Below are 27,144 nucleotides of genomic sequence, written 5' to 3' on the forward strand. Positions count from 1 at the left end.
CTGACCTGCTGTCTGTCTGCTGCCAGGAGCCGTCTGTGTGTGAAAAGGAGGCCCTGCCCATCTCCGAGAGCGCCTTCCGGCTCCTCGGCTCCTCGGACGACCTGTCCAGTGACCCGGAGGGCCAGCCCGCGGAGGAGCTGGCCCTGCCCTCGCCGCAGCAGGGCTTCCGGAGGCGAGCCAACACCCTGAGTCACGTGCCCGCGGAGTGCCCGGAGCCCCCGGAGCCCGCCCGCGCCTCTCCAGGGCCCTCGCAGAGGAAGCTTGTGAGGTACCACTCAGTGAGCACAGAGACGCCTCACGAACGAAAGTAAGATTTGTTTAAGCTGTCGATTGCTTGTGTAGGTGGCCGGGGCAGGTCTGTGATGGACCAGGTATGTGCGTCCCAGGCGTGTTGATTGGGTGAAAGAGGAAGCCGAGTCAGCTGTCACTGTGGGCTTAAAAAGGGGAAACTGGAGGCAGGGACGCATCCCTCCCACCTTCCTCCCTTGGGAAACATGTGGATGTGCGAGATGCTTGTCATTTCTTCACGTGCAGGGACCGTGAGGAAGCAGGCGAAGCAGCAGAAATGGCCTGTCACATGCATAAGGGTCACTCCGGCCACAGTGAGGGGCAGCCTGATTGTGGGGAAAGTGGCGACAGGCCAGCAGGTGAACAGGCCTCTCGGAGACCTGGGCCAGAGATGCGGAGATGGGTCCCTTCAGAGCACGAGGCAGCGGAGTTCTGTCCCCGCTCCGTCCCCACCCAGCCGGGACCTGAGCAAAGTTGCCTGACTTCACTGTATGACTCAGTGGGATCAGATGGTCTTGAGATCTTCAATGTGAAAATTCTAGATTCTTCTAACAAGATTTGCGAGTTTTAATAATTGGGCCCTAGTGAGCAGTTGGGGTTTCCTGTTTATAGAGATGGGTAGGCAGTCCGGGAGCTGTTCTCCCATTCCCTTGTAGGGACCCTCAGCAGTTAATTTGACAAGTGTAGAAACCGTGAATGACACAGAGGTATCTTTAAAAATCACTTTAGGAGTTCCCACTGTGGTGCAGCGGGTTAGGAATCTGACTACAGCATCTCAGATCACTGCAGAGGCACAGGTTCAGTCCTTGGCCCGGCGAGGCAGGTTAAAGGGTCTTATAGTGCTGCCACTCGCAGCACGGGTTGCAGCTGTGGCTCAGATTGAGTCCCTGGCCTGGGAAATTCCATGTGCTGAGGGTGCTGCCGTAAAAAAAAAAAAAAAATCCCTTTAAAAATCTTTAAAAACTGTGCAGCTGCCACCTCCTGCCTCTGACTGGGGACAGCAGAAGCCAGGGTATGTGTCCTGGTGCAGGCCTGCACAGATGCGGGAGTGTCCACACAGGGGTGTTTGAGGTGTCCACAGTCTTAGTGGTGCGGGAGAGCCTCCCCGCTCTGTCCCCGCCACCTTCTTTGCAATTCTGCTGGAAAACTGGGATCCCAAAGCAGGACATGCTTCAGCAGCTAGTGTTCAGTTGTGTGGTGTTTTACAGACAAGCATAATTTGAGGCTTTATGTGTTCTCATCATGTGTCTTAAAACCCTGTGCCTGCACTTCTTTATTCTGCCTCTTCGCTGTGCTCAGCCCTCTCTTCCCAGCATTTGAGTGATGATGGGAACCTTCCTGTCTGGAGACTCCTAGTCCTCTGGCTAAGCCCTGCTGTTTCATGCAAGCCAGAGGTGGTAGGAAGCTGGAATCCCTGACGGTCCATTTCCCCCTCCCCCGAAGGCTCGTGCGAGGCGTGGGTGATGAGGGGGACGCGGAACTGTCCCCCCCCACTTCTCCAGCATTCCTCATTTGCTTTGCGTCCCCCTCATGAATTCTCTGCTCACTTACGCACAGGAAATGAGACTTCGACATTCAGGCAGGGTATTGTTCATTTTAAAGAGAGCTGTATTTTTAAAACTCTGGATTTTGTTTTGCTTTCCTTCGCTTTTGTTTTAATTAAAAAAATTTCTGTTCCCTGCCAGGTCCCATAAAGGAAGTAGAGCAAACGGGTCTCTTGGGCTCATAGACACATGATCAAGAGGGACCTTTCTCTTTACTGCCTTTGCCAGTGGGCAGCGGGGTGCAGAGGAGGAGAGCACCCCTAACTCTGACAGCTCCTTTGCTGCCCAGACGCCCGTTTCACATGTGTCCTCTGCATCTCCTGCCTGGCTCCCTCCCTTCTCCCTCTAATCCCTGCCTTCTCTCTAATTGCTGTTTAGTGGGGATCGTCCACCTGTTGGCGAGTGTAAAAGTCCCTCAGGTCAGTCTTCAGCTCCTGCTCCTCCACCTCGGCTTAACCCCTCCGCCTCCTCGCCCAATTTTTTTAAGTACCTCAAACATAACTCAAGTGGAGAACAGAGTGGGGATGCTGTGCCAAAGAGGTGAGCCAGCCACCTGCATGGCCAAGTTCAATGTCGTTCGTCTTCCTGGGACGCTCACACAGAGGGTGTGCTGAATGTCCGTGCAAGGGCCCGGGGCCACCGCTTGTCTGCGTATGTGTGTCTGGCTTTGGTTTTATTATTTTCAGTCCATCATTGCAATCTTCTTAATTGTGCTGTTGATTAATTTCCTCAAAATCATTATGAGAACAGTCTTGAAAGCAAGATTTTTTTATATACTTATTTTCATTTCCCCCTGACCAAGTACACACACTCACTCACACTCAGCAACTATGCTCGATCATATGCATGGCAATTTGTGCCAATCAGAAACCCCCTCATTAATTTCGGAAAATTATTTCCCCAGTCTGGAAGGAAAGAGTCATTTTGGATGATGGACTGATTTTTTTTAATTGTTGTTGTTTTTGTTTTATTCTGCTAAGAAGGCTTAACATGAGACCTGTTCTCTTCACAAATGTTTGTTAATGTGTTCACAGTGTTACTAACCCTGGGCACAGTGCTGTTAGCTGTGGGGACAGGGTTGTACAGCAGATCCTTAGAATGTATTCCTCTTGCATAACTGAATGGGCTGATGTTAATTCATTCATTGATTCCATTCATTCAAAATAGAATTTTTTTGACTGAAAATGAACATTGTCTCATTTGTAAATATTTAAAATTTCTTACCTGCTTTAATTTTCTTGGCATTAGAACTATGAAAATGTTCCTTTTACTTTGAAGCTTATGTTTTATACTTTGTGTGTTTGTGTTTCTTTATTCTAAACTCTTTTTTCAACCAAACTCTCAGCATCTCCTACCGTAATGCCCTGAGGAAAAAACTTCATTCTTCTTCCTCTGTGCCAAATTTTCTAAAATTTCTGGCTCCTGTAGATGAAAATAACACCTCTGACTTTATGACCGCAAAAAGGTAGGGTTTAATTTAGATCTGTCAAGTCTGGGTAGAAGTGTTGATTGTTAGACCTACTGGGGTTTTTCAGCTGTTCTTTTTGCCATTTGAAAACTCGTTTTCACGAGATCTGTTGTATCTTCTTTCTTATACTTTTTTCTTACTGAATGCGATTTTGAAAAATGAGTCAACCTGTTATCCAGTTTTGACTGGGATTAGTTTATTAATGTTGTCGTTTTTAGCAAATTAAAGAAAGTCTTATTGAAAAACTTATGGTGGGAGTTCCTGTCGTGGCGTGGTGGTTAATGAATCCGACTAGGAACCATGAGGTGGCGGGTTCGATCCTTAGCCTTGCTCAGCGGGTTGAGGATCCGGCGTTGCTGTGAGCTGTGGTGTAGGTCACAGATGCGGCTCAGATCCCACGTTGCTGTGGCTCTGGTGTAGGCTGGCAGCTGCAGCTCCGATTAGACCCCTAGCCTGGGAACTTCCATGTGCCGCGGGAGCAGCCCTAGAAAAGGCAAAAAGACAAAAAAACAAAAAACAAACAAACAAAAAACCTTATGGTCTCTGGAGGAGACAGTTTGGGGGGTGGGGGGATGTGCTTGGGTTATGGGATGGAAATCCTGTGAAAATGGATTGTTATGATCATTATACAACTACAGATGTGATAAATTCATTTGAGTGATAAAAAAAATAATAATACAAAAAAAAAACCTTGTAAAAAAAATAAAGTCTTAGTGTTTCTGGGTAGTGAGCATCTTTGGCTGTCAGTAAATCAGATGTCTAATCTGTAAGTTCTGGTGATTGATTAGTTGTGGGTATGTCCTCAGGTGTAGGTTACAAGAGCTCTAGTGAATAGGGAGAGAATTAGTGATTGGGATTGTATTTATGTATACTGAAGAATATGCTGTTTTGTAGTTTAAATAAAACATGCAGATGTTAAAACAGTCATCATTAGCAAGTGACTGCATGGTTACTGCACTTGCTGGTTCTGTGTAATTTAACTTTTTTGTATTTTGTTTTTGTGGTGATCCTTGGAGCTACAGGCCTCTGCCAAGAAAATCTCCCCACACACAGACTAGGGGGCATTGTGGCCCTGATGACAGTGCCCCCTTTAGGCAGGTTCTCTTTTCTGAAGTGGCCCCGGGAGAGGCCCAGTGGAAGCCAAGATCTGTAGAGCATTTTTCTTAATATCTTTTATGATAGAAATAAATTAAGGACATGTAACCTTACTCTTTTTTTTTTATCATAAAAAGCACCCTACAAGAAAGCAGTCCAGTAGGAGTGTTGCCCCACTGCAAGCTTGATTTGACCAAGTCTGTTTTTATCTAGTTATGTTTGCTTGTACCAAGATGATTTATAATTTAGTGCTTTGTTAAAAAGACAACAAAAAGTCAAGCTAAAATACCTGTTTCTATCTCCCACCAGTCACAAATAATTTGTCTTGTAATTTTAGGGACTTTGAATCTAAAGCCAACCATCTCAGTGACTCCCCTGGGACCCCGGTAAAGACACGGAGACACTCGTGGAGACAGCAGATCTTCCTCCGAGTGGCCACCCCACAGAAAGCCTGTGATTCCTCTGGCAGATACGAAGGTGAGGCCCACCCCTGACGGAAAACTAGATTCTTGCGCAAGTTCCATCTGTAGCAAAAGTGCATTTGGTGGAAGAAGAGGGGAAATGAGTTTTTTTTTTGTTTGTTTGTTTGGTTTTTTTTGCCATTTCTAGGGCCACACCCGCAGCATATGTAGGTTCCCAGGCTAGGGGTCCAATCAGAGCCATAGCTGCCAGCCTACACCAGAGCCACAGCAACGTGGGATCTGAGCCGCATCTGTGACCTACACCACAGCTCATGGCAACGCCAGATCCTTAACCCGCTGAGCAAGGCCAGGAATCCAACCCGCATCCTCATGGGTACTAGTTAAGTTCGTAACCTTCTGAATCACAATGGGAACTCTGGAAACACATTAAATTACACATGTGAGACCTGAAGACATATCCGATGTAAAGTGGTAACGTTATTTTTGTTGCCTTTACTGAGGTTGGAGCTCTGGTGTTTATTTAGCTTCCTATACCGATGTTCCCCAGCAGGAACGATATAAAGGAGTGCTGCTGGATTTATAAATTCAGTAAGATTTAAAAAAAAAATTTTAGTAAATGGAGTTATTTCAGTTTGTCTCAATTAAGAAAGTTTTGTTTTAAAGATTTCATTTTTATGTTATAGATTGCCTGCTAGTATCCAACAGCCATGTTTTGTAGTAACCCAGCTCTTCTTAAACTTCTTTTAAAATTCTAGGCCAGAGAGGTCTGCTAAGGTAGTGGCTGTAAAAACACCAGGCTTGTTAAACACACAGCTCCTGATGGGAACTCTGGCCTTTGGGGAAACTCTGGCACCTGCAGGCCCACCCCCAGGCCCCTCTGTGCCTGTGTCTGGAAGTGTAGTGAGTTTCCAGATGGACACAGCTGTCTGTCTCCCAGTCGGCGTTTGAAGGGCCTGAGTTAGAAGGGTAGCGCGTGCTGATGAGTGCTTGCTTCTCTGGAGAGCCCCCCAAGGTAGAGTGGGCGAGGAGAGGAAGCAGGAAGAATGCCACAGTTGGTGTCTTGAGTTCTTTTTTTCCAAGGCAAGGCAGGAAACTTTTCAATTGGGTTTGTCTGGAAATATTGTAAGAAATGAATATTTAGCTCCAAATTGTATTCTCATCAATGACGTCTGCAGTTGACAGGGTTCTGTGGTGACCTCTGGGCCCTCTGACACGGCTGGGTGAAGGCTTTGGGGACGAGGTGGGATATTGGTTGTTGCTGCAGAGGTCAGAGCACTGAGCAGGCCCCGCCAGCTCCCTGCATGCTGGGCATCGTGGTTTCTAGGCCGCTGGGCACAGAGCGCTTGCTGGGGTCCATCCTCCCGCGCGGAGCGACACTCCTAGTGTTCAAGAGCACCCCAGCGCCTCTTGTCAGGGCTCCCAGGATCACCTGCTTGTTTGCAGGAAAGCGGGGAGCTGGCCTATTCACTGTGGGAGGGTCTGAGGTGGTCAAGAAGGTGAACTTAGGGAGAGCATTTAGAACTCAGGGGAACCTCCTCCGTAAGCAGGGGCAGAGGCCTGCGTTCAAGTCCCAGATCTCCCCCTTCGGAGCTGTGATCTGGAACAAGCTAATTCCTCACCTGGGATATAGGGTTAATCATGCCGCACTGATTAGGGTACGGGAACATGATGTTTTTACTGACATTTTATTTTATTTTTTTTTATTTATTTTATTTTATTTTATTTTATTTTTTTAATTTTCCCACTGTACAGCAAGGGGGTCAGGTTATCCTTGCATGTATACATTACCATTACAGTTTTTCCCCCAGCCTTTCTTCTGTTGCAACATGAGTATCTAGACATAGTTCTCAATGCTATTCAGCAGGATCTCCTTGTAAATCTATTCTAGGTTGTGTCTGATAAGCCCAAGCTCCCGATCCCTCCCACTCCCTCCCCCTCCCATCAGGCAACCACAAGTCTCTTCTCCAAGTCCATGATTTTCTTTTCTGAGGAGATGTTCATTTGTGCTGAATATTAGATTCCAGTTATAAGTGATATCATATGGTATTTGTCTTTGTCTTTCTGGCTCATTTCACTCAGTATGAGATTCTCTAGTTCCATCCATGTTGCTGCAAATGGCATTATTTACTGACATTTTATTTAAATGTGGACAGATTTCATAAGATTCAAGAGAAAATTAGGGATGCAAATGTTTCTAGTATAAAGTCACCTCCCATGTGTGAAAGTCCCTCTGGTTCCCCCCACCGGAAACCTTTCTGGCCTCGGCACCTCCACAGGGGGGCGCTGTGGAGCAGAGCTTGGCTGCTCCATCCAGTGCTGGAGCCCCTGGGGAGCTGCTGTGCTGAGAGGCCCGGGCTGGCGGGATGGCCGTGTGCTCTTCCTTGGCTGCCGTGGAGAGTCCACCTACTGCAGGGGACTCTTCCTCCCAGGTCCTGGCAGTGCCCGGTTGAGGGTGGGGGCACAGGATAGGAAGGAGGGAGGCCCAGGAAGGGGCACACACAGAGCTGAGCTGTGATTTGTGATAGAGGCAACAGAACAGCAATAGCACCAGAAGTGGAGTTTCACTCTTGGACAGCAGGGCTGCCGTGTCACGGTGCCACACTGCATGGGGACTTGTGGAGGGTGAAGTGCTGTGTGGTGTCTTTAATGTATTCATACATGTCACGTGTAATGATAACATTTTTAAAACGGTGGCTGGGAGCGTGTTAAGGGCTGGGGCTGACTCTGAAGCAGCCTGTTGCCTCCTAGAGCAGCTCTGTGGTTTCAGATGTGCTTCCTTCCATTGAGCCCAGCCCTGTCTGCCTGTGTTTCCCTCCCCGGGTTACTTCTGGCCTCGGAGCCGTGCAGCGCACGCTTGCTTACCCTTCCTGGTCCTTAAAGGACAGCGGGTCCCACAGGCGCTTCTTCCTCTAAGGCTCTTCTCCGGGCTCGTTGCCCTCGTTCCTTCGTCCTGGCACGGCTTTCTGTTGAGTCTCTTCTAGTCAAAGTCCTGTCCTCTGAGTGTCCTTGGTCCCCGTGGGACCCACAGCCCAATCTTCGTCTCTTCCTTCCACGAGTGGCTGCCCTTCTCTGGATGCAGGTCACCTTCATAAACTGTCTCTGCTTTAGGTAATTAACTCACATTCCTGGCTCTTAGCGGATCTTGTCCTTTGGGGCACGACCTGTTATTTCAAAGTTGGACTGATTCCTAGCTTCACTTGAGAAAGGCTTTTTAAGGTTTTTATCTAGTTTGTACCCGTGAAGTGTTATATCATCAGCCAGTCCTTTGGGGGCGGTTTTGAACTTGATTCTGGTGATGAGCTGTGTAAAGCTGATGCGCTCTGCCCTCTGCATCTCTAAGTGATTGATTAAGTGCTGAGCACAGCAGGCCTGTGTGGGTGCTGCTCCTGCCCTTCCTCCTCCACAGATGTCACCGATTCTTCATGTCCCCAACTGCAGCTGCTGTCGGTTTTCCCACCATGTCCTGCAGGGGGGTGTCCTTAGGGAACCGATGCAGCACCACGTGATGCCACAGTGCAGCACCCACTGGGCCCCTTTGAGCAGGGCTTCTGCTGGGGCCCCCGGCTCTCACCACACTCTGGCTATGCCCTCCTGAGGCCTTTGCACCGGCTCTTCCCTCTGCCTGGAAGACCCTTCCAGTGTCCCTGAGACTAACTCCCTCACCTGCTTTGCTGAAAACCACTTTTTTTTGGTCTTTTTAGGGCTGCACCCATAGCATATGGAGGTTCCCAGACTAGGGGTCCCATCGGAGCTACAGCTGCTGGCCGACGCCAAAGCCACAGCAACACAGGATCCGAGCCTCGTCTGTGATCTAAACCACAGCTCATGGCAACGCCGGATCCTTAACCCACTGAGCGAGACCAGGGATTGAACCCGCGTCCTCGTGAATGTCAGTTGGCTTCGTTAACCGCCACCACAGGAACTCTGGAAAACCACGTTCTCATTGCAGCCACACTGGCCACTCCATCCCAAGTCCCCCCTCTCCTTATCGTGACTTTTTCCATTGGATTGATCTCCTTGACACATCCTCTGTTTATTTGCGTGTTCATTATCTTTATCCTCAGGTTGCTGCAGTCCATACAGGCTTTATGACTTTGAAGGCGAGGCAAGTAAATTGCTGATTCTTAAAACCGAATGTTTATCCAGTGGTGATTTTTAACTCACTTCCTCCTCTTTCAGCTTGTGTCCATTTTGCCCTTAGGGAATGAAGAAGTGCTGCCTGTGTTTTTAAATTATAGGTACTGGTGTATGGGAGAGGGAGGGAAGAGAAAATAAGAGCCTTTCCGACTCTGCGTTGGTGTCATCGTCATCCCTGACCGTGCCCGTCTCTCTGGCGGGTCCTGTACATGAGTTATTTCCTTTCAGGCCTGGTCAGCCTTATGAAGGTCAGCGTTTTTATGACACCTTTTTCACGGGTGAGGGAGCAGAGGCTTGGAGTGGCTGGAATTGCTCTTCCCAAACCCCAGGGCCAGCAGGTGGCAGGTGGGCCCGGAGCTCAGGTCGGTGCCCCGCAGCCCCGTGCTGAGCTGTGGGCGGCTGGACTGTGGCTGGCGCGCCCTGTGGGTGGGCCCGGGCCTGCCTCCTCCTCTGGATCACCTTCCCTCGGGTTCCCAGTCTGTCCCCGTGTCACCCTGCTGGCCAGGCAGCCACACGTTTCAGAGCGTTTTAAGACCCGACTTGCCCTCAGTTGACCGTCCTCCCTCCCTTGTTAGTGCCGGTCGGGGAGGTTGATTTTCTGACACGTCTCTGAATTTTCTTCTCCTGAATCAGGCATCTTCCTCCTCTGCCGCCGTCTGTTTCCCATCCTTAGGGTGCAGAGAACAGAGCCTTCCGCTGTGGTCTTGGGGCCCCTTGGGCCCGTGTGCTCGCTGCCCGCTCCCCTCCAGCTGTGAGGCCTCCAGACCCTCAGGCAGCTGAAGGCCCTGACATCCCGCAGAGTATGTGCTGCTGGCGATGCCTCAGGGCTGGGACCGCAGGCCGTCCAGGTGGCTGCAGCTGGTGGCTCTGGCTTGGGCGTGAGGGACATAAAAGTCTGCTTGTAAGGAGCACTCAGTGCCTTTTAAAATGTTTCAGATGCTCAGTGTGACTCTATGACTATTCTGCACTTATATTCTGACACGGCAACTCTCAGTTAGGTCTCACCTTTCTTCAAGCTGAAAAAGTGAGTAATATTTATGCTGCCCCATCCATTTTGTTCTGCTTGGAAAATACTAATAAAGCAAACATAATTTAAAAACCAGGATGTTTGCAGAGCAATAAGGATATAGGCGAAGGTGAAATAGAATTTTCTGTAATCTGGGGTCCCTGTCTTCATTCGATGGGCTCAAACCTGGAGAGGAGGGTCTCAGTGAACAGGGAGCACGACTCCCAGCTAGATGCGGGGTGAGAGCAAGGGCAGGACGGAGCCGAGAGAGTCGCCTGTGCAGACGCTGCCTCACACAGAGGCAGCCTGTCTGTCACTTCCTCAAGGCTCTGTGACATTGACGTGCAAAATCCCTGTGAAATAATTCAGTTGCAGGAATCTGAAGTTTCTGTGTTGGAGACCTGTCTGAAGTAGGTGGGCAGTTTCCATGTCGACGTTTACTGATAAATGTTTAGTAGGACCAGTGTGAACGTCCCCAGATTGCAGGATCTTTTACTTATTTTTTGAACTCGACAGAGACCAGTTGGTCACTTGTAGGAATTCCCACCTGAAGCTAGTGCAGCAAACCAGCCAGCAGGACGGTCTCCACCCTGCGCCTCAGCGCAGGGGCCCTGCATCCCTGCGGGTGGGTCAGGTGCACAGCTACGCTGCGTTGACTCTGTGTGATAAATAGGGCATCACCCGAGGGTACTTGAAGACTTGGCGAGGTACACGTTTCTGCCAACAAACACACCCAGGAAGATCACAAAGTAGAACGCTGAAAGCTGCGTGGTGGTTTACACTGAAAGCGAAGTCTTCAGTGGTGCTTTTGGTCAAGACTGCTTAGGACCCGTGCCCCAGAATCCTCAGGGACGTGCGTTCTCCCTCCTTTGGGTTACTGGGTCTTTGAGTGGAAGGTTTGTGAGAGGCCAAGGATGTGAAGGGTTTGTACCCGGTAACCTATAAACTCCATCGAAGGCCGTGTTGTCAGGCTTCACTTAAACCTGTGAGGGGCGCCGCCCTGAAGTTTGGTGCGTAAGATGCGTTTGTGAGGACGACGCAGTTGAGCCTCTGAGTAGGGGAGAGCGAGGCTGCTGACTGGCTAACAGTCCTTTGTCACTTTCAGAACCTTACCATCGTGGTCCCCCCACAGGTCTGCCCTGCCGGGGAAGAAGGTAGAGGCACTGCTGTCCTCCAGATGCAGAGTGGACAGCCCTGTGTGGGGTGGCTTTCCCCTCAAGGTCTAGAGCAGCACCTCATAGACGTGCATGCATTCAGGTCCTCTTGGTAGGCAGGTTCTGGTGCTGTGGGTCTGGGTGGGTCCAGAGGGTCTCCATTTCTTTTTTTCGTTTTTTTTTTTTTTTGCCTTTTTGTCATTTTTTGGGCCGCTCCTGCGGCATATGGATGTTCCCAGGCTAGGGGTGGAACCGGAGCTGTAGCCTCTGGCCTACGCCACAGCCACAGCAATGCGGAATCCGAGCCGCATCTGCGATCTACACCACAGCTCACGGCAATGCCGGATTCTTAACCCACTGAGCAAGGGCAGGGATCAAACCCACAACCTCATGGTTTCATAGTCAGATTCGTTAACCACTGCGCCACAACGGAAACTCTGGTCTTTTTTAGGGCTGCACTCGCAGCATATGGAGGTTCCCAGGCTAGGGGTCACCTTGGAGCTGGAGCCCCCAGCCTGTGCCACAGCCCCAGCAATGCGGGATCCTAGCTGCGTCTGCGACCTGCACTACAGCTCACGGTAATGCTGGATCCTTAACCCACTGAGCAAGGCCGGGGATTGAACCTGCGTCCTCATGGATGCTAGTTGGGTTCCCTAACTGCAGAGCCACAGTGGGAACTCCAGAGGGTCTCCATTGCTGATGGGCTCCCCAGTGGTGCAGGTGATACTGGTCCACCATGACTGGCAAGGGCTTAGCACAAGCCCCTGTATTCAGTGCAGTGCAGACCTTCTGGTCCTAGGTGAGGACTCCGTGCGCCTCCCTGCTGCTGTAGGTGACTGAGGAGTCCCCCCTGTGTGTCAGGCCTCAAGTAAATCTGGTTGCCGGTGACATTTTTTTCCGGGGGATTTGTGCTGCCTGGAGAAGCAGCGAGTTGGTCTGGTGGGGGAAATGCGGTGATAAAAGAAACATGTGGTACTAGGGATAAAGAAAAACCTGACAGCGTGCCAAGTGAAACCAAACATATGGCGTCTGCCTCGTTCCTGCCGGCTTATTTTCCAGGGAAGCTTTGTCTCCTGGGTGGCAGCAGGGCACAGAGAATGTGCAGGTGTTTGTTTTCTTAGCTGTGGGTTCTGCCCTAATTGTCAGGCCTGCAAAAAATGCTGAAAATCAACCTCTGACTAGACGTTTGGTAGTAGAAAGACTCCAGTTTTTCCTCCTAGTGTTTCATACAAAATATAATTCTTTGTGGTTAAGAAATAATTTTTTAGGGAACTCCCAACTATGGAATGGGGGAAAATTCTTTTACTTAACCTCTGTGGGCTAAGGGACAATTTTAGTCTTGGTCTAATGCCTTTCATTTAAGCATTTCCGATTACATTGTGTCTTTACGATTTCACTAACAATAGAAGCATTGACTTTACATGTCTTGTTTAAAAAGAGGAAAAGGAAAAACCCATCTAATACAGATAAGATTTATTGATTTGAAACCTATTGTATAAGCCAGTAGTCCAGTAAAACTGAAGTTCAAAGGGTTTTTGTGTTGTGAGTATAGCCGTGTCAATATGCCTGATTTATGGTACAGTTTGGTTGATTGGATTAGACATTAGCTGCAAATAGTAATGGCAAAACCAAGGAATTAATCTGAATCTTTATGTTATTGTGAAAAATGTAGAACTGTTGTATGACTGTGCTTTATTGTTCATGGCCAAATTTTCAAGAATTTATTTACCATTAGGAAATTTTAATGGACGATATAAGCAGAAAAACTGCAAGCAGAACTTGACTGGAACATTTAAGCATCACAGTGACATCTTTGCGACTCTGTTTTGATCCCTGGTTCTCTATGTTCACTGTGTATCAGTCACGTGGGGAGACTTATACTATGGGCTGCACCGGCCCCTCTGCTCTCACCTGGTCAGGAAGGTGGGGATGGGCCTGGGGTTGAAATCTTTCTTTTTAAACCCACCCAAAGCATTCAGACCGCAGCCTTGATTGAGAAGGCTGATTCAGATGTCAGAGGGCGACTTGAGACCCGGTCACCACTTGGTGGCAGTGTTGCTCCCTGTGTCTTGATGGCCCTCCTTTCTTTTTCCAGTCCCAGAAAAGTGTGCTTTCTTTTTTTATCCCCTCCGTGTTTTTGGTTTTGGTCTTGTTTTTGTTATAGTATGTACCTCCTTTGCTCATTTGCAGCTTATTTGAATGGAGAGCTACCGTTCTGAAATCGAGATGTTTTTCTTTCTTTTTCTGCAAGGTTTTAGGGTGTTGACAAAATAAGGAAGAGAACAAATGGTCTCTGGTTGCCAGAGACACATGGCTTTTTAAGATTATTCCTAACTTACTTTCCACATAACTTTGCTTTTCTGTGGTCAGTAAAGCCCAGGTTCAAGATGAAATATTGGGAATTGTTTGTTCATGGATTTCAGTAGTTTGAAGCTAGTAGATTTTTCTTCTTCCTCATGCTTTTTGGCATGTCAGTACAGATGGGGAAGCCACAGCAAATGGCTAGATTCTGTCTCAGTTTGCTGTTTTTGTGCCTGCTAACAGTTGTAAGTTAGCATTGATTGAGCCTTTCCTAGTTAACCATTGACATTTAAACAGTCAGTCAGTCCTTATACTTTGTGTGAAGCCTGGTGCTGAGGGTTGATGGTAACCCAGAGATTGAATTTTAACCTCTGCTGCTTGCTAGGAAGGCTGGGGAGGGGCTGAGGGCTTGGGTACTGGAGATTCTGGAGTGTAAATCCTTGCTTACAGCATCCGTAGGGCCCATCTAACTCTGGAGGCTGTACCCGTAAGCCTGCAGGGTTTAAGTCCGAAGTAGAGGATCTTGAGTTGTCACCCTTGAACTTGAAATCTGTAGGTACTGGGGAGCTAGTGAGGTTTATAAAGCAAGGAAATGGTAAGTAGTCTGGAAATAGCCTCAGGATAGACTCTGTAGGCATATCTGAACTTGAAGCAGTCTCAGAATCAGGGCAGGACCAGGGCGAGGCAGGCAGCCAGGCAGGCATCCTGAGTGCACAATTTAAGGAGGCACTCACTTTTAGGGCCCTGCGTGTATGGGCCCTGTGCTTCATGGCCCTGAGGATGAATGCCTCCTTAAATTTGCCTGCAGGCTGGCCTGCTTCCTCCTCCCCCAATCTTGGCCTCAGGTCTCGCACTGCTACCCTGCTCCCTGGACAGCACTGCTGGGAGGTTAGAGCAGCTCTCATGAGGAGTCCTTGGCAGGAAGCTTTTGTTTTGTTTTAAAAACAGCTTTATTGAGCTATAATTCATGTATTATACAGTTTACCCATTTAAATTATACAGTGTATTTTTCTTTATTTACAGGGTTTTGGAACCATCACTGTAATCTAATTTTTAAAATCTTTTTGTCCCCCAGAAAGAAACCCATAGTTGTCACTTCCCAAAACTCCCTCCCCTCCCCCCAACCCTAGACAACCACTAATCATCTTCCTGTCTCTATAGATTTGCCTGTTCTGGATATTTTGTATAAATAATATGTGGTTCTGTATGTGTGGCTTTTTTCACTTAGAATATTTTCAAGGTTCGTCATGTGTAGTGTGTATCAGTGCTTCATTTCTTTTTATAGTCAATTAACACTGCAGTGTATAGATAGACTTCAGATACACTTGTTTGCCCGTCGATGGGCATTTGGGTTTTTCTCCCTCTGGGCTCTCATGAATAGTGCTTCTCTGCACTTTCTCTGCCTGTGTGCACATTTTTGTGTGGTCATATGCTGAGAAAGGGTCTTAAGAGTGTTGTGGAACCTCCTTCTCCAGGGGCCTTGACCATGAGGGTGGTTAGGCCAGTGGGAATGGTTGAGCTCCCCTGCTGGCCGGCCTTGTTTGCTATCTGCTCCAGGCTGCGGGGGGGTCTGGGGGGGGTACAGGGGACACTGATGTTGCCCCCAGAAGTACCCAGGAAGGCGAGGGTAGGGATCCTCCATCAGGGCTCCCACAGCGGCCTCATTCCCGAGGGCAGTAGTCACAGGGCTACAGGGTAGTGACATTGGCCCAGGGCTGCATTTCTTTCAGCTGCCCTCTGACTGCCTGCCCAGAATCCCTTGGAGAACTTGTGGAAACAAGTTAGCTGTTCCTCACCCCTAAAGTGTCTGATTCTGGAGCCAGAATACTTGGTGGCGCCTGAGCATTTGCAGTGCTTACAAGAGCCTGATGCTGACACTGCAGGCTTGGGGGCCGCACTGTGAGGTCCTCTGAATTTCTCAAGCTGCAGCAGCTAATAGGCAAGGAAGGGTACATCCCATCCTGATTTAAACTCCAGCCAAAGAAGCCCTGAGTGGTTGTTAATAAAATAAAGAGATTGAAAATTAGAAATGTGTTCTTTGGCAGATGATGAAACAACAAACAAATCCTATCTTCTTTGCAATAAAACTATTAATAATAGCCATTGTAATTATCCTTATCACATATTAGGCAGTTAGTGTTGGCGCCTTCACACAGTCAGATGGTAATTCTCACGTGGGCTCTGCGCAGCCGTTACTATGCCCTGGCCTTTCACAGAGGAGGCCAGAAATATTGAAAGACCTGCAACTCAAATCAGGTCAGTTCTGCCCCAGAACCAGTCTCTTAATCACAGTCATGAGCTGTTGACAGTTTTAGGAATAAAGTATCAGGAGTTTTGACTGCTTTACTCAAGTTAGTGTTTGTGTGGTGAGAAGCTGCGGTGGAGTAAAAGAACAATTCTTATGTTGGCAGTATTCTAGAATTACATGCTAATTCTTGCTCATACACATTTGGGGCATTATTTACTGGTAATTCTCATTTTTAAAAAACAGAATTAGAAACTTCCTGGATGAGTGGTTTCTGCTAATTTCATCTATTTAAGTGAAAGAAAACACTGTACCTCCTGGAGGGGGCAAGGCCGGGCGTTCCCACTGGACTTGAGCTAGTGGCCCCAGAATTTCAGCTGCTAGCACACTCTTGGTTTTGTAAAATCCAGAGATAAAGCCAAGGGATGCGTTACACTGCTTTCTAAATGGATTTTTTTCCCCAAGTAAATTTGCTTTGTCATTGTCCTATAAATGAAAATATTTGCAGAATGAGTGCTAACAAGATTTTAAACACCTACCAAAGTAGGAATGCTATAATTATGATCTTATATTATTCTGAAAATAACTTGCAGTCCCAATCCATGCATTTTATACTTGGGAGAATAATGGGTTTTCCACAGAAAGTTGAAGACTTGTGCTCATTTCCTGTCCAGGTGTGTTAGCTTGAGAATTTTCGGTTGAGGACAGTCTTAGTGATGAGAGGTTATAGTCTCACCTCTTTGATTTTTTTTTGTTTGTTTGTTTGTTTGTTTGTTTTGGTTTTTTGCAGCATCTTCCCCAGACAGTTACTGAAGGGAAGTTTTTCTTTTTCCTATTGGCAGCAGCCTTGTCTCTTGCAAAGACTTGTGTTGGGGGTGGGGTGTGGGAACACTTGGCCTTTTCTGTCCTGCAAGACTTTTAAGTGTGGGACTTAGATTAGAGGGCGTAGGCAGGGATACCTGCCTTAACAAAGGAGGCATTTCTTCTGTCTCTTTGCAGAATGGCCGGTGTGGCTTGAGTTCATCATTCTCCCTAGGGAAATGTATGCACCATCTCCTGCAAGTTTTCTTCCATTGTCGCTAACACTCTGGTCTCCATCGAACCTTGTATAGCTCCCAGCATGCAGGAGGCTACGTACTGGTAGACCAGATGCTGCATTTCCATTCATTTGCCAGGTCAGTTCCACCTTTTTCAGCCCGTCACTTCCAGGTTGCAGATTTGACCTCACTGAGAGATTGTCTCTCGCTTGAATGTTCTGGAAATCCTGCTACACTGGCATAACCGGAGAGGGATTAATTCATACATAAGAAGGAGCCTGGCTGATAGCAGGTCCAGGCTGTTCATTAGTTCTGCGACATTCCCAGTGGGCTGGGGTCCTTTCTACTTTTCTGTTTCATCCTCTTGACCACCTTCTGGTCACAGTGCGGCTGCTCCCGTTCTGCTTCCCCTGCAGCTCTGAGGAGAACAAAGGAGGAGGCACCCAGGGCCAAGGGTGACCCCTTTGTAGCAAGAGAGCCGAAGTCCCTAGTAGAGGTCTTGTGTCTGTGTCTGGAACTCTGTCACCTGGCCACTGGGCAGCACTGATTCTCCGCTGAGCACGTGGCCACCCTGTCAGATGCCGCGGTCGTGAGGATGAAGGGGAGTGTGCGTGTGGAGCTGTGGGTGGTGCCCACTCCCCGTGTGCTGGGCTGCTTCACGCTGCTGTCGTCTTGCATGGGCTGGTTCCCTTTGCCCAGAAGGCTGCGTCTGTCCCCTCGACACCCGGCCCAGCATGCTTTAGCATGAACAGACAGATGAGCCTAAGCCAGCTTCTGGTCCTTTCTGGTGTTCCTTCCTCCTTTCTCTCAGCATGGTCAGCCTCTCTGCTCCTGATGTTTCTTAGGGTCCTTGCAGCCCTGTTGGAGAACTGCCTACTTGTGTCTTGCGGTTGTTGGTCCTGACCTGTAGGTCTGTACTGTCCACTAGCTGCAGTGCTGGTAGAAGTTGAATCCTCCACTCTCGCCTCATTTCAGGTGCTCAAGAACCACGTGTGGCTGGCGGCTGCCATGTTGGAGAGCACAGCTCTGGAACCTTCCCTTCGTCCAAGTTCTCTTGGACATGCTGCTCTGGGGATGAGCTCTTAGAGGCTTCCCTTCGCCCTGACTCCTCACTCAGAGCTGCAGGCATGGTGCCTAGGGGGTGGCACTCATGCTGCGTTCCCTCCTGACAGACGTGCTTGACTTTGGGCAGAGACTCTGCAGCCCACCCAGCTTCTAAAGTGATGGTTACTAGATAGGGAGGAGGTGAGTCCACTGCCTTCAAGGAATCCTAAAAGTAAGTGGGAACTTTGAAAATGAGAACTTTTCCAAATTCCTTATTTTACAGGTGAAGAAATCGAGGCTTAGAGACAGAAAGGGACCCACTTAAGATCAAACAGGCCGTCAGTGGTAGAATGGACTTAGAATTGTGGTTCTCTTCTCATTAAACCAGATCCGGTCGAGTATCACCAACCTGTTTGTTTCCCTAATTATATTCAGTTTTTGCTCCCTCAACCAGTTTCCAGCTTCTTGAGAGAGGAAGTCGTTTTGTGCTTGTAGCTTATCCTCACATGCCCCCTGCAGATCGGCTGTGCTCAGAGGGTGCTCAGGAAGCAGATGAGCCTAAGCCTGTCTTCGTCAGCCAGTGATCACTTAGTTGCAAGAACAGAAAATGACTCCAGCAAGCTTAATCAGAAGGAGGCTTGTAAAAATCAAGATAAGGGCAAGAGCCAGGAATCAGAACATTGACTGGAACCAAAGAAGTCTCTCTGGCTCCCTCTTTTTGGGATCATGCAATTCTTTTTTCTCTTCTTTTGTGGTCTCCTCCTCATTCTACACACCAACTCCCCCAGCTTGTTCATCACTGTATACGGCCAGCCAGCCAGCCAGCCAGCCAACCAGCCCCCGAGTCTGTAGGACCTCTTAGCTCCAGAGGCATCTGATTACCTGACTGCCAAACTGTGTTTTTTTTTTTTTTAATGATTTTTATTTTTTTCCATTATAGCTGGTTTACAGTATTCTATCAGTTTTCTACTATACAGCAGGGTGACCCATTCACAATGCATATATGCATTCCTTCTTTTTCACATTATCAAGCTCCATCATAAGCACCTAGATATAGTTCCCAGCGCTATACAGCAGGACCAATCTGTATTTTACTCCAGTTTTCTGGGAGCCAATTGACTCGACTCATGGTAGTTCTTCAGGGAGGGATGGGAGGGGCATGGTACCAGCATGGCAGTGGGGACCCACCTAAGATGTTGTCTGGGCCAACGGGCAGAGAGGATATAGCCTCATACAACTCAGTGTATTCTTGTTAATTATATTGCTCAACCAGGACAGTGAAAGTAACCGGGGCTCACTAGCTTTGTAACAGTACGTGGGTATCCGAAAGTGGGTGAAATTGTGTGTGAGCAAGTATGGAGGTATCTTATTACCAGAAGTACTTGGATAGAAGCTGCGTGATCTCCTGGCAGAGGTTTCTCTGCTGAGAATGACATTCGATTGCTCTATTTACCCAGTAATAAGAGTTCGGGATTCTGAGAGCAAATAGTTGTCACGTGGCTCAGCAGCCAAAGGCGGTCAAGGTCCCTGGGGGAGGAAAGGCTGGCGGGCCATGCCGGGCTCCCCGTGGGTTTTAGACATGTGTGTGGCGAGCTGGCCTCAGGGCGCTCTCACATGCCTGTGTCCACTTAGACCTTGCCCGGCCATGGTGAGTCCTGGGGACCCATTTCCAAAACTGCATTCAAGATCCATGGGGCAGGGACACTGTCTCGTTATGGTTCTGCAACCTGGCAGCGGGTTTGGTTCATAGGTGGTGCTTGGCTTCTGTTGGACACAGGGGTGTATGGTTTTGGAATATTAATGGCATGTGGGCATTTTATTATTAACTACTCGGAATATACTATGTAAAAAATAACATATACTTGAGAAAAAATACAAGGAGAATACACTGGTATTCTATAGAAGTTTTGATAAGTTGTAGTGATAGGTGGTATTTCCCCCTTTTCTCTTTTTAAGTTTTATAATGTGATTTTCCCCCTTTTCGACTGCATCCACGGCATGTGGAAATCCTGGGGCTAAGGATCAAACTGGTACCACAGCAGTGACCCAAGCTGTAGCAATGACAACACCAGATCCTTAACCGCTAGACCACCAGGGAACTTCCTATAGTGACATTTTGATAGGAAAAATTCATTTTTAATTAAGAAACATTTGGAATATTTCTAGCTTTATGGAGGTTAAAGTGGAAACACATTTCTGTTATAGATCATGTTGGTAGCAAGTATTCAGATTTATTGGAAATGGACTCAGTTATAGAATCACTTCTCTTGTTGGCTTAAATGACAGATGATCATTTGATGACTTTTCCCTCCTTTATTCTATGAAATTATTATTATTTTTTTTTTTTTTTTTTTTTTGTCTTTTGTTGTTGCTATTTCTTGGGCCACTCCCGTGGCATATGGAGGTTCCCAGGCTAGGGGTTGAATCGGAGCTGTAGCCACCAGCCTACACCAGAGCCACAGCAACGCGGGATCCGAGCCGCGTCTGCAACCTACACCACAGCTCACGGCAACGCCGGATCGTTAACCCACTGAGCAAGGGCAGGGACCGAACCCGCAACCTCATGGTTCCTAGTCGGATTCGTTAACCACTGCGCCACGACAGGAACTCCTATTCTATGAAATTATTAAATTTGGCGTGACCAGTAATTGGAGTTGAGAAAATGACAGCCTTAATTGTCAGAAATCAAGCCTTAAAGTTAGAGATGCATGGTTTTCTTTCGAAGGCTCTTCTTCTTGGCTCTCCCACTGCTGCTGTCACCTCCCTCAGAAGCCTTTGCTCCCAGGGGCCACTTAGCACCTGCTCACCTGTCTTGGAAAGAGCCTTGGATGTCGCAGAGCACTTCGCTCAGTGAGTGTCCAAATTTCTCTGGTTCCAGCAGATATAAGATGTCAGGATGTTATGTTTACAGCTTCAGAGAATAGTTTGGGAATGGAAACCTTTTTAAAAAATAAAAGTTAAATTAAGAAATATAAAAGCTCATAGAACCCTTTTCTCATTCTGGTAGCTTAAAAGAGACCATGTTTCATCTTCTCTGATTGCTCTTTCCATAAAACTAAAAGCTTTTTTTTTTTTTTTTTTTTTTTGAAATTGTAATCAACAGGTTAGTCCAAATCGGTATGTTCTATTCCTAAAATAACATAGTTTGTTAAAGTTTAAACTCTGTGGCTGCAGTCATTTTAAGGTTCCTGATGATAGAATGTTTTAATCTTTTTTCTGAAGGAGTAACATCAATGATATGAAAAACATATCACGGTGCCTGCTTGTAGCGGGATAATGACCCAGGTCACCTCCCCCAGTTGCCTCTCCTTGGAGGCTTTGGCTTTTGCCTTCTTGGTCACTCGGATTAATATCGACTCTCGTCCACTGCCCACAGTCCCTGGCTCTCCTGCCCTCCACCTCTCACAGCTCCTTTGGTTGTGATCTGTAACTGCCCTGCCAGCTGTGGCTCAGAAATGGTTTCATTGTTATCCCTTTGCTACGTCATTCTTTCTGGAATGGTCCGGTTCTGTCTGCATCATCTTCGGCACGTGTGTCTGCGTTGGTTTTTGTCTGGGACGAGACAGACTCTTGGATAGTAGGTTTTACAGGGCTCTTTTTGTTTACTTAAGTACTTCTCTTTAATACTCTTTTTATGATCCCCTGAGTCTGTGGAGCTCAGTAAAGTCTCCTGATATTGTTGGTAGCTTAGATTATTTGGAGCTTTTCATGTTAGAAAGAAAAGGGGTTCTGAATCTGACACCTCACTTTACAGATGAGAATCCTGAGGCTCAAAGACCGTAATATGCACAGGAGCCTTCTTCGCCATTGAATCTGGGAGGAGTGTCCAGGGTCAGCGCCCCTGCAGAAGGTCCAGGTTACAGCCCTGGAGGTGGGTGGGTCCCGGCTGTAGGGTGCCATGTGGCACCACCCCCACTGCCACCCCCCCTGCTACCTCACCTCCTTCCTTCCTGCAGTATGGGGGAGCTCTCACTCTCCCTTCCAGAGAGGCAGTTCTGCATAATGAATGTGAGCTTGGGGCTAAATGAGGCAAAAGTGTGTGCCCTGCCTCGGAAACCCTCACAGACCTCAGGATGGCAGACACTGTCCGCCTGGCAGAGAGGCCGGGGTTGGGACCGTTCTCATCTCACGATCTGAATTGGAATGACCTTTGGGAGGATATTCCAGAATCTCAGATTTTCATTTACATCAAGACTCCTTCCTTTCCTGAGTTGCCAGAGTTTTAAAGATGGGCCTTCTGGTCCTTTGTCATCTTGGTATGTCACTCGGCAGAATAAAGTGAAACTCAGTGTTAGCTGATGGCCCCCATTCGTGATGAAGAGGCCTGCAAATGACTCCTGGCCACTTGAGGGGAAAAGGAGGGTGTATAATTTCAAAAAGGCCTAATTGACTGGAGAGTCAGTGTAGCATCCTGTGTAATAGTGCGGATTTTTGAAACATAGTTTAAAATTTTTGATGGTGGTAAAAAAAACATCGTGTAACATTTGCCATCTTTAACCATTTTTAATCATGTAGTTCAGTAGTGTTAATTATATTCACATTGCTGTGTAATGGGTCTGCAAAATCTTTTATTCTTGGAAACCGAAATTCTGTACCATTAAACAGTAGCTCTCTGTTCCTCATCCCCCGCCCCACCCCCACCATTCCACTGTGCATGGGTTTGGGTACTTCGGTTGCCTCATCTAAGTGAAATCATACAGTGTTTGTCCTTCGATACAGTTTATGTCCGCTGTATTTCACTTAGCATGGTGTTCTCAAGGTTCATCCACATTAAAGCATATATTAGGGTTTCTTTCCTTTTTAAGGCTGCCTAATCTTCCACTGTATTATAAACCTTTTGTGTAACTGTTCATCTCTACCTGGGTATTTAGATTGTTTTTACTTTTTGGCTATTGTGAATAATGATGCAATGAATATGGTGTGTAGGTATCTTTTCTGAGATCCTGCTTGCAATTCTTTTGGATATGTACCTAGAAATGGAATTGCTGGATCATATGGTAGTTCCATTTTTAATTTTTTGGAGGACTCTCTAAACTGTTTTCCATTGGAGATGTACCATTTTACATTCTTACCAGTAGTACCCAGGAGTTCCACTTTCTCCACATCCTCAGCCAACACTTATGTTTAATGGGGTTTTGTTTTGTTTCGAAGTGGGCATCCTAATGGGTGCGAAGTTTTATGTCATGGTGTTTTTTTTTTTTTTTTTTTTTGTCTTTTTTGCTATTTTTTGGGCCGCTCCCACGGCATATGGAGGTTCCCAGGCTAGAGGTCTAATTGGAGCTGTAGCCACTGGCCTACGCCAGAGCCACAGCAATGCCAGATCCGAGCCATGTCTGCAACCTACACCACAGCTCACGGCAACGCCGGGTCGTTAACCCACTGAGCAAGGGCAGGGACCGAACCTGCAACCTCATGGTTCCTAGTTGGATTCGTTAACCACTGTGCCACGACGGGAACTCCCTCATTGTGGTTTTGATTTGCATTTCTCTAATGATTAATGATGTTGGGCATCTTTTCATATGCTTGTTGGCTGTTTGTATATCATCTTTGGAAAATGTCTATTCAGGTCCTTTGTCTATTTTTAAATTGAGGTATTTGGTTTTTTGCTGTTGAGTTGGAAAGTACGAATTTTTAAATCAGACTGGCCTGGGCTTAAATCCTGGCTCCTCCATGTACGAACTGTTTGACCAAAGGCAGAATCCTCAGCTGTCTCAAGGGTATGGTAATAACACCAGCCTCATAGAGCGAGGGATGTTGGGGCAACCGATGAGGAAGCAACCAGGAAATGGGAGCTAATGCCGCACGGAAGGGTGCGGGCAGCCTGTCCCTCATGGGGCTTTGGAGGATATAAAAGTAGCTGCCTACTCAGCCCCTCCACAAGTGTTAGTCACTCTTTACTTCCACGTACCCACACCTTTCTTTTTATCATCACTAGACTTTTAGGACAGGCCAAAAGATGTTCCCGGACAGTCAGAGATGCTTCGGCATGTGGAGGATGCTCATGTTGCCAAAAGGAGCCTCTCTGGGCCTCCTGGGCGGTGTGCTGGTGGTTTGCACATGGCTTCAGCTTTTTAGCAATGTGCAGGCCATCGCCTGGAGGCACAGCCCGAGGAAACCGGGGTCCTTGGGCAACAGCTCAGTGCTCCTGCTCTGCCCTGGGCGCACACCTGCGGCGACAGACCCCGCCCCACTGAGCAGCCTGTGCTCTGAATTCACAGGTGCAAAGACCTTGGGCCAAGAGGGCTGACAGATGCAGGGGTCTGGTGTCTTGTCAGTGATGGGAAACACAAGGCTGGGAGTCATTGTGAAGAGATTTGTCATTGATGTTTCACTCTTTACAGTCATCCCAGCCACAGCTTAGAACATCATGCAGCTTTCAGGACGGCCCAGAGGTTGACAAGTGCGGTGAACTGTGACCTGACCTGGCCGACTAAGCACAGTCACAGGCCCCAGAGGTCGGTTCCCTCGTGCTCACCTTCTGTGTAATTTTAAGCTGAGTGCGCTGTACTTGGCTTTTCTGTCTTATGACAGGATATTTTTGTTTGTTTGTTTTCTAAAAATCTGTCCTTTGGAGTGACAGATATAAAAAAAAGTACTCTTTCCCGGATTACTTTGTTTACTGATGAAGGCAGTCACTTTCTCCCCGGCTTTATTTTGCCCTGTGCACGTGTAGTAGCTCTCACTTCTTGCTAACTGAAGCTCAGGGTGCTGGATTTGCCACAGTTAGAGAACTGCACATTGTTGCCTCTTTAATGAGTTTTCTTGGCAAAGGCAATTATGGTAATGTGTAAGAAATTTGCTTGCTACAACAACAGTTTTCAAAGAACATTTGCAGTTGACATGTCCACTCTGAGTTACATAAACACTTAAAGTGTTTGAAATCTATTGGAGTTTTGAATGAATATCGGTGCCTGACTCTTAAGGGACGAGGCTGGCCCAGTGATAGAGAGTTTGCTTCCATTTTCTAGTTGAAAACATCAGAGCCAGAAACATTACTAAAGCTGAAACCCAAGTTTCCCAACTACCAAACAGTCATGGATGCCCCCAAAGAAGACTTCTTCCCAAGCTGCTCTTTCAGGACGTGGGCCCTTAAATAAGGAAGGCCATGAGGCTGGGGTTTTCCAGGTGGAAAGGCCACGTTTCCACATAGAACCCAGTGAGCATTGTGCTGAGGTAGGGGAAGAGCTGGCTTCACTCTTTTAAACCCCTTATTTCATAGTGTGGACTTCCCCATCCCCTCTCCCTGGTAAAGCAGAAAAGTATTTCCTAACTTTGAAGTCATGAGCTTCCTCTCATGGATTCTGCCCTTAGGTCATATCCAGATAAGCATTGTGTAATGGGCTGGGTGGGGTTAGTTTTTTTTAGTGGCAGATGTGTGAGAGGCGGGAGGGAGGGCGGAGGGCAGCCCAGTTTAGAGCTGGGGCTTTTAGCAGTCTGTCCCTTGTCAGAGGCTAAGTCAGAGTTCACTGCAGGACAGGATGGTGGTGCTGGCAGAGCCCATCGAGGGTCCCCACCCTCTGGGCGCCACCTGGGGCCTGTCCTCCCTCTCTCCCTCGGACCTCTGTCCTTGGTCACATTCTCCCCTCCCGAGCTCCTGGTAAAGACCTCTGCTTCCCATTCCCACTTTCTTCCCCTTTCTAGCTGCCCCTGCCTCCAGCATCTTGCCAGCTCTTCTTAGGGAATAGGGGACTGTGATGTGACCCCTTCTTTGTGATCCTTCTAGTTGAGTAGCTTCACATGCCCCTGCCCTGGAGATGACTCCCCAGTGTGCCCGCGCCGCCTGCCGGCTTCCTACGGGCTGGGGCTCGGCCCGCTGCGTGTGCCTTGGGGCTTAAGACTCTGCGCCCCCTTGGGACATCTCCACAGGCCGGTTGTGGACCGAGGCGATGACCCAGAGCCGCGGCCACAGAAACCCCGAATAGAGGCGCATTGACAGACTCAGTGGAAATCCCTGTCTTGGGGAAGTGGGGTTATAAGGCACCTTTTTTCCTTTTCCTTCCTTCCTTCTTTTTTTCCTATTTTTAGTGTTCCTAGTTTCTCTGTAATCAGTTGAAATATTACTTATTTCATGGGAAAAAAAGCCAGTCAGCATATCTAAAACTCTCGCTTGAGCCGGAGCGTAAAAAGCAGGGCTTCCCTTCTTGAATACCGCCGCTTGCGCCTTTGCTTTATCATTTCGGTGCTCTCTGCAGACTGGAATTCTCCCTTCCACCCCCACCCTCCTCCGTCACTGCCCTCGCTCATCCCTCGGGCCTCCGTGATGCTGCAGCTGGTCCTCCGGCCTCTCAGGATGGTTCCTGCTACACCTCAGTCTTTATCATCACGTCAGCAGGGGCCCTGATGTTGTTTTCAGTAAAAGTCCAAAAGCTGCATACACGATCCGGTCCTCACCTAGTGACAGGATGAGGGAGCTCGATCGTGTGTTATTTAATTAACACAGAGAGGTTCTGAGGGCACAGTTGTACGCTAAGCGCTGTACCAGGAATTGGTTTGAAAGTGAATAATGCTAGATAAAGGAGCATGAAGTGTAGTCAGGGAGACAAATAACAAATACTGAGGGAGGAAAAAAGGATGGGAACTGCTGAGTGTATGGATGTCGCCAAGTTCAGGGTTTGGATTGGACTGTGGCTGCAAGAGGGGAAGAGCCTTTTAAACGTCCCCAGAGGATTTCTGTTATTGTCCTGTGTTGATGCAGTGCTGTTTTGTGGCATAGGTTACAGCTTTATCAGGACAAAATGATCCTTTTCCACCCCAAGTTTTGTAAGTATCATTTAAGCACAAATTAAGTATGCTAAAATCTACCCATCTGTGTTATCAGTGTCTGTGTGACAGAATTGTATCTCGATTCTTGATTCTTTCCCAAAACTTTCTTGCCTTGAATGTATGTTCTCCAGTTTTATAATGATAGCCTGTATTTGTCTCGTGTCTTGAGACTACAGAGTTGTCGTCCTTTTCCCCTCCATCATCTTTTGGGTGTTTAAGTGATCTTAAGTGGAAGTTAAGCTCATAAAGCAGGCCCTGGCATTGTGCTCCGTCACCATCTGAGGCCTTGGGGGCACATGCTTGTTGGGGGGGAGGTGTGCCGGGGTGGTGCCCTGCAGCTTGCTGGTTGCAGGAAGCCTTCTAGATCTGCTTCCTGCAGTGGAGTAGGTCAGGTCCCGCACTGACCAGGAGGCAGGCGGGTGAAGAAGCGGGATAAAAGGTAGACTGGGTGACAGACCAGTTCTAAGTCGCAGCTCAGGACCTTGCTTATAAAAGAGGCCACCTTGCAGCCCAGACCAGTTGCCACATTCATGACCTGTGTGGCCTGTCAAGTAGATCCCTTGTTCTGGCCTCTGTGTCTCCCTTCTGCTGACACAGAGAACAAAACAAAACTGTATCTTGCCAGTCCATTAAGACTCGG

General features: G+C 47.9%; 1 protein-coding gene across 7 annotated transcripts in view; it reads left to right on the forward strand.

Annotated features, from left to right (window-relative positions):
* The window catches only part of TBC1D1 (TBC1 domain family member 1), a 220,231-nt gene that overhangs the window by 138,893 nt on the left and 54,194 nt on the right, over positions 1-27,144 (forward strand). For 4 of the 7 annotated variants that reach the window (XM_021101100.1, XM_021101103.1, XM_021101106.1 and 1 more), the window contains 4 exons: positions 27-307; positions 2,211-2,372; positions 3,178-3,297; positions 4,733-4,872. In XM_021101100.1, the coding sequence (XP_020956759.1) occupies positions 27-307; positions 2,211-2,372; positions 3,178-3,297; positions 4,733-4,872 (703 nt within the window). The remainder of the gene's footprint in view (positions 1-26; positions 308-2,210; positions 2,373-3,177; positions 3,298-4,732; positions 4,873-27,144) is intronic. The other 3 variants (XM_021101102.1, XM_021101104.1, XM_021101101.1) reach the window with 2 other exon arrangements.

The sequence above is a fragment of the Sus scrofa genome, chromosome 8 (assembly GCF_000003025.6).
Source record: "Sus scrofa isolate TJ Tabasco breed Duroc chromosome 8, Sscrofa11.1, whole genome shotgun sequence".
Taxonomy (NCBI): Eukaryota; Metazoa; Chordata; class Mammalia; order Artiodactyla; family Suidae; genus Sus; species Sus scrofa.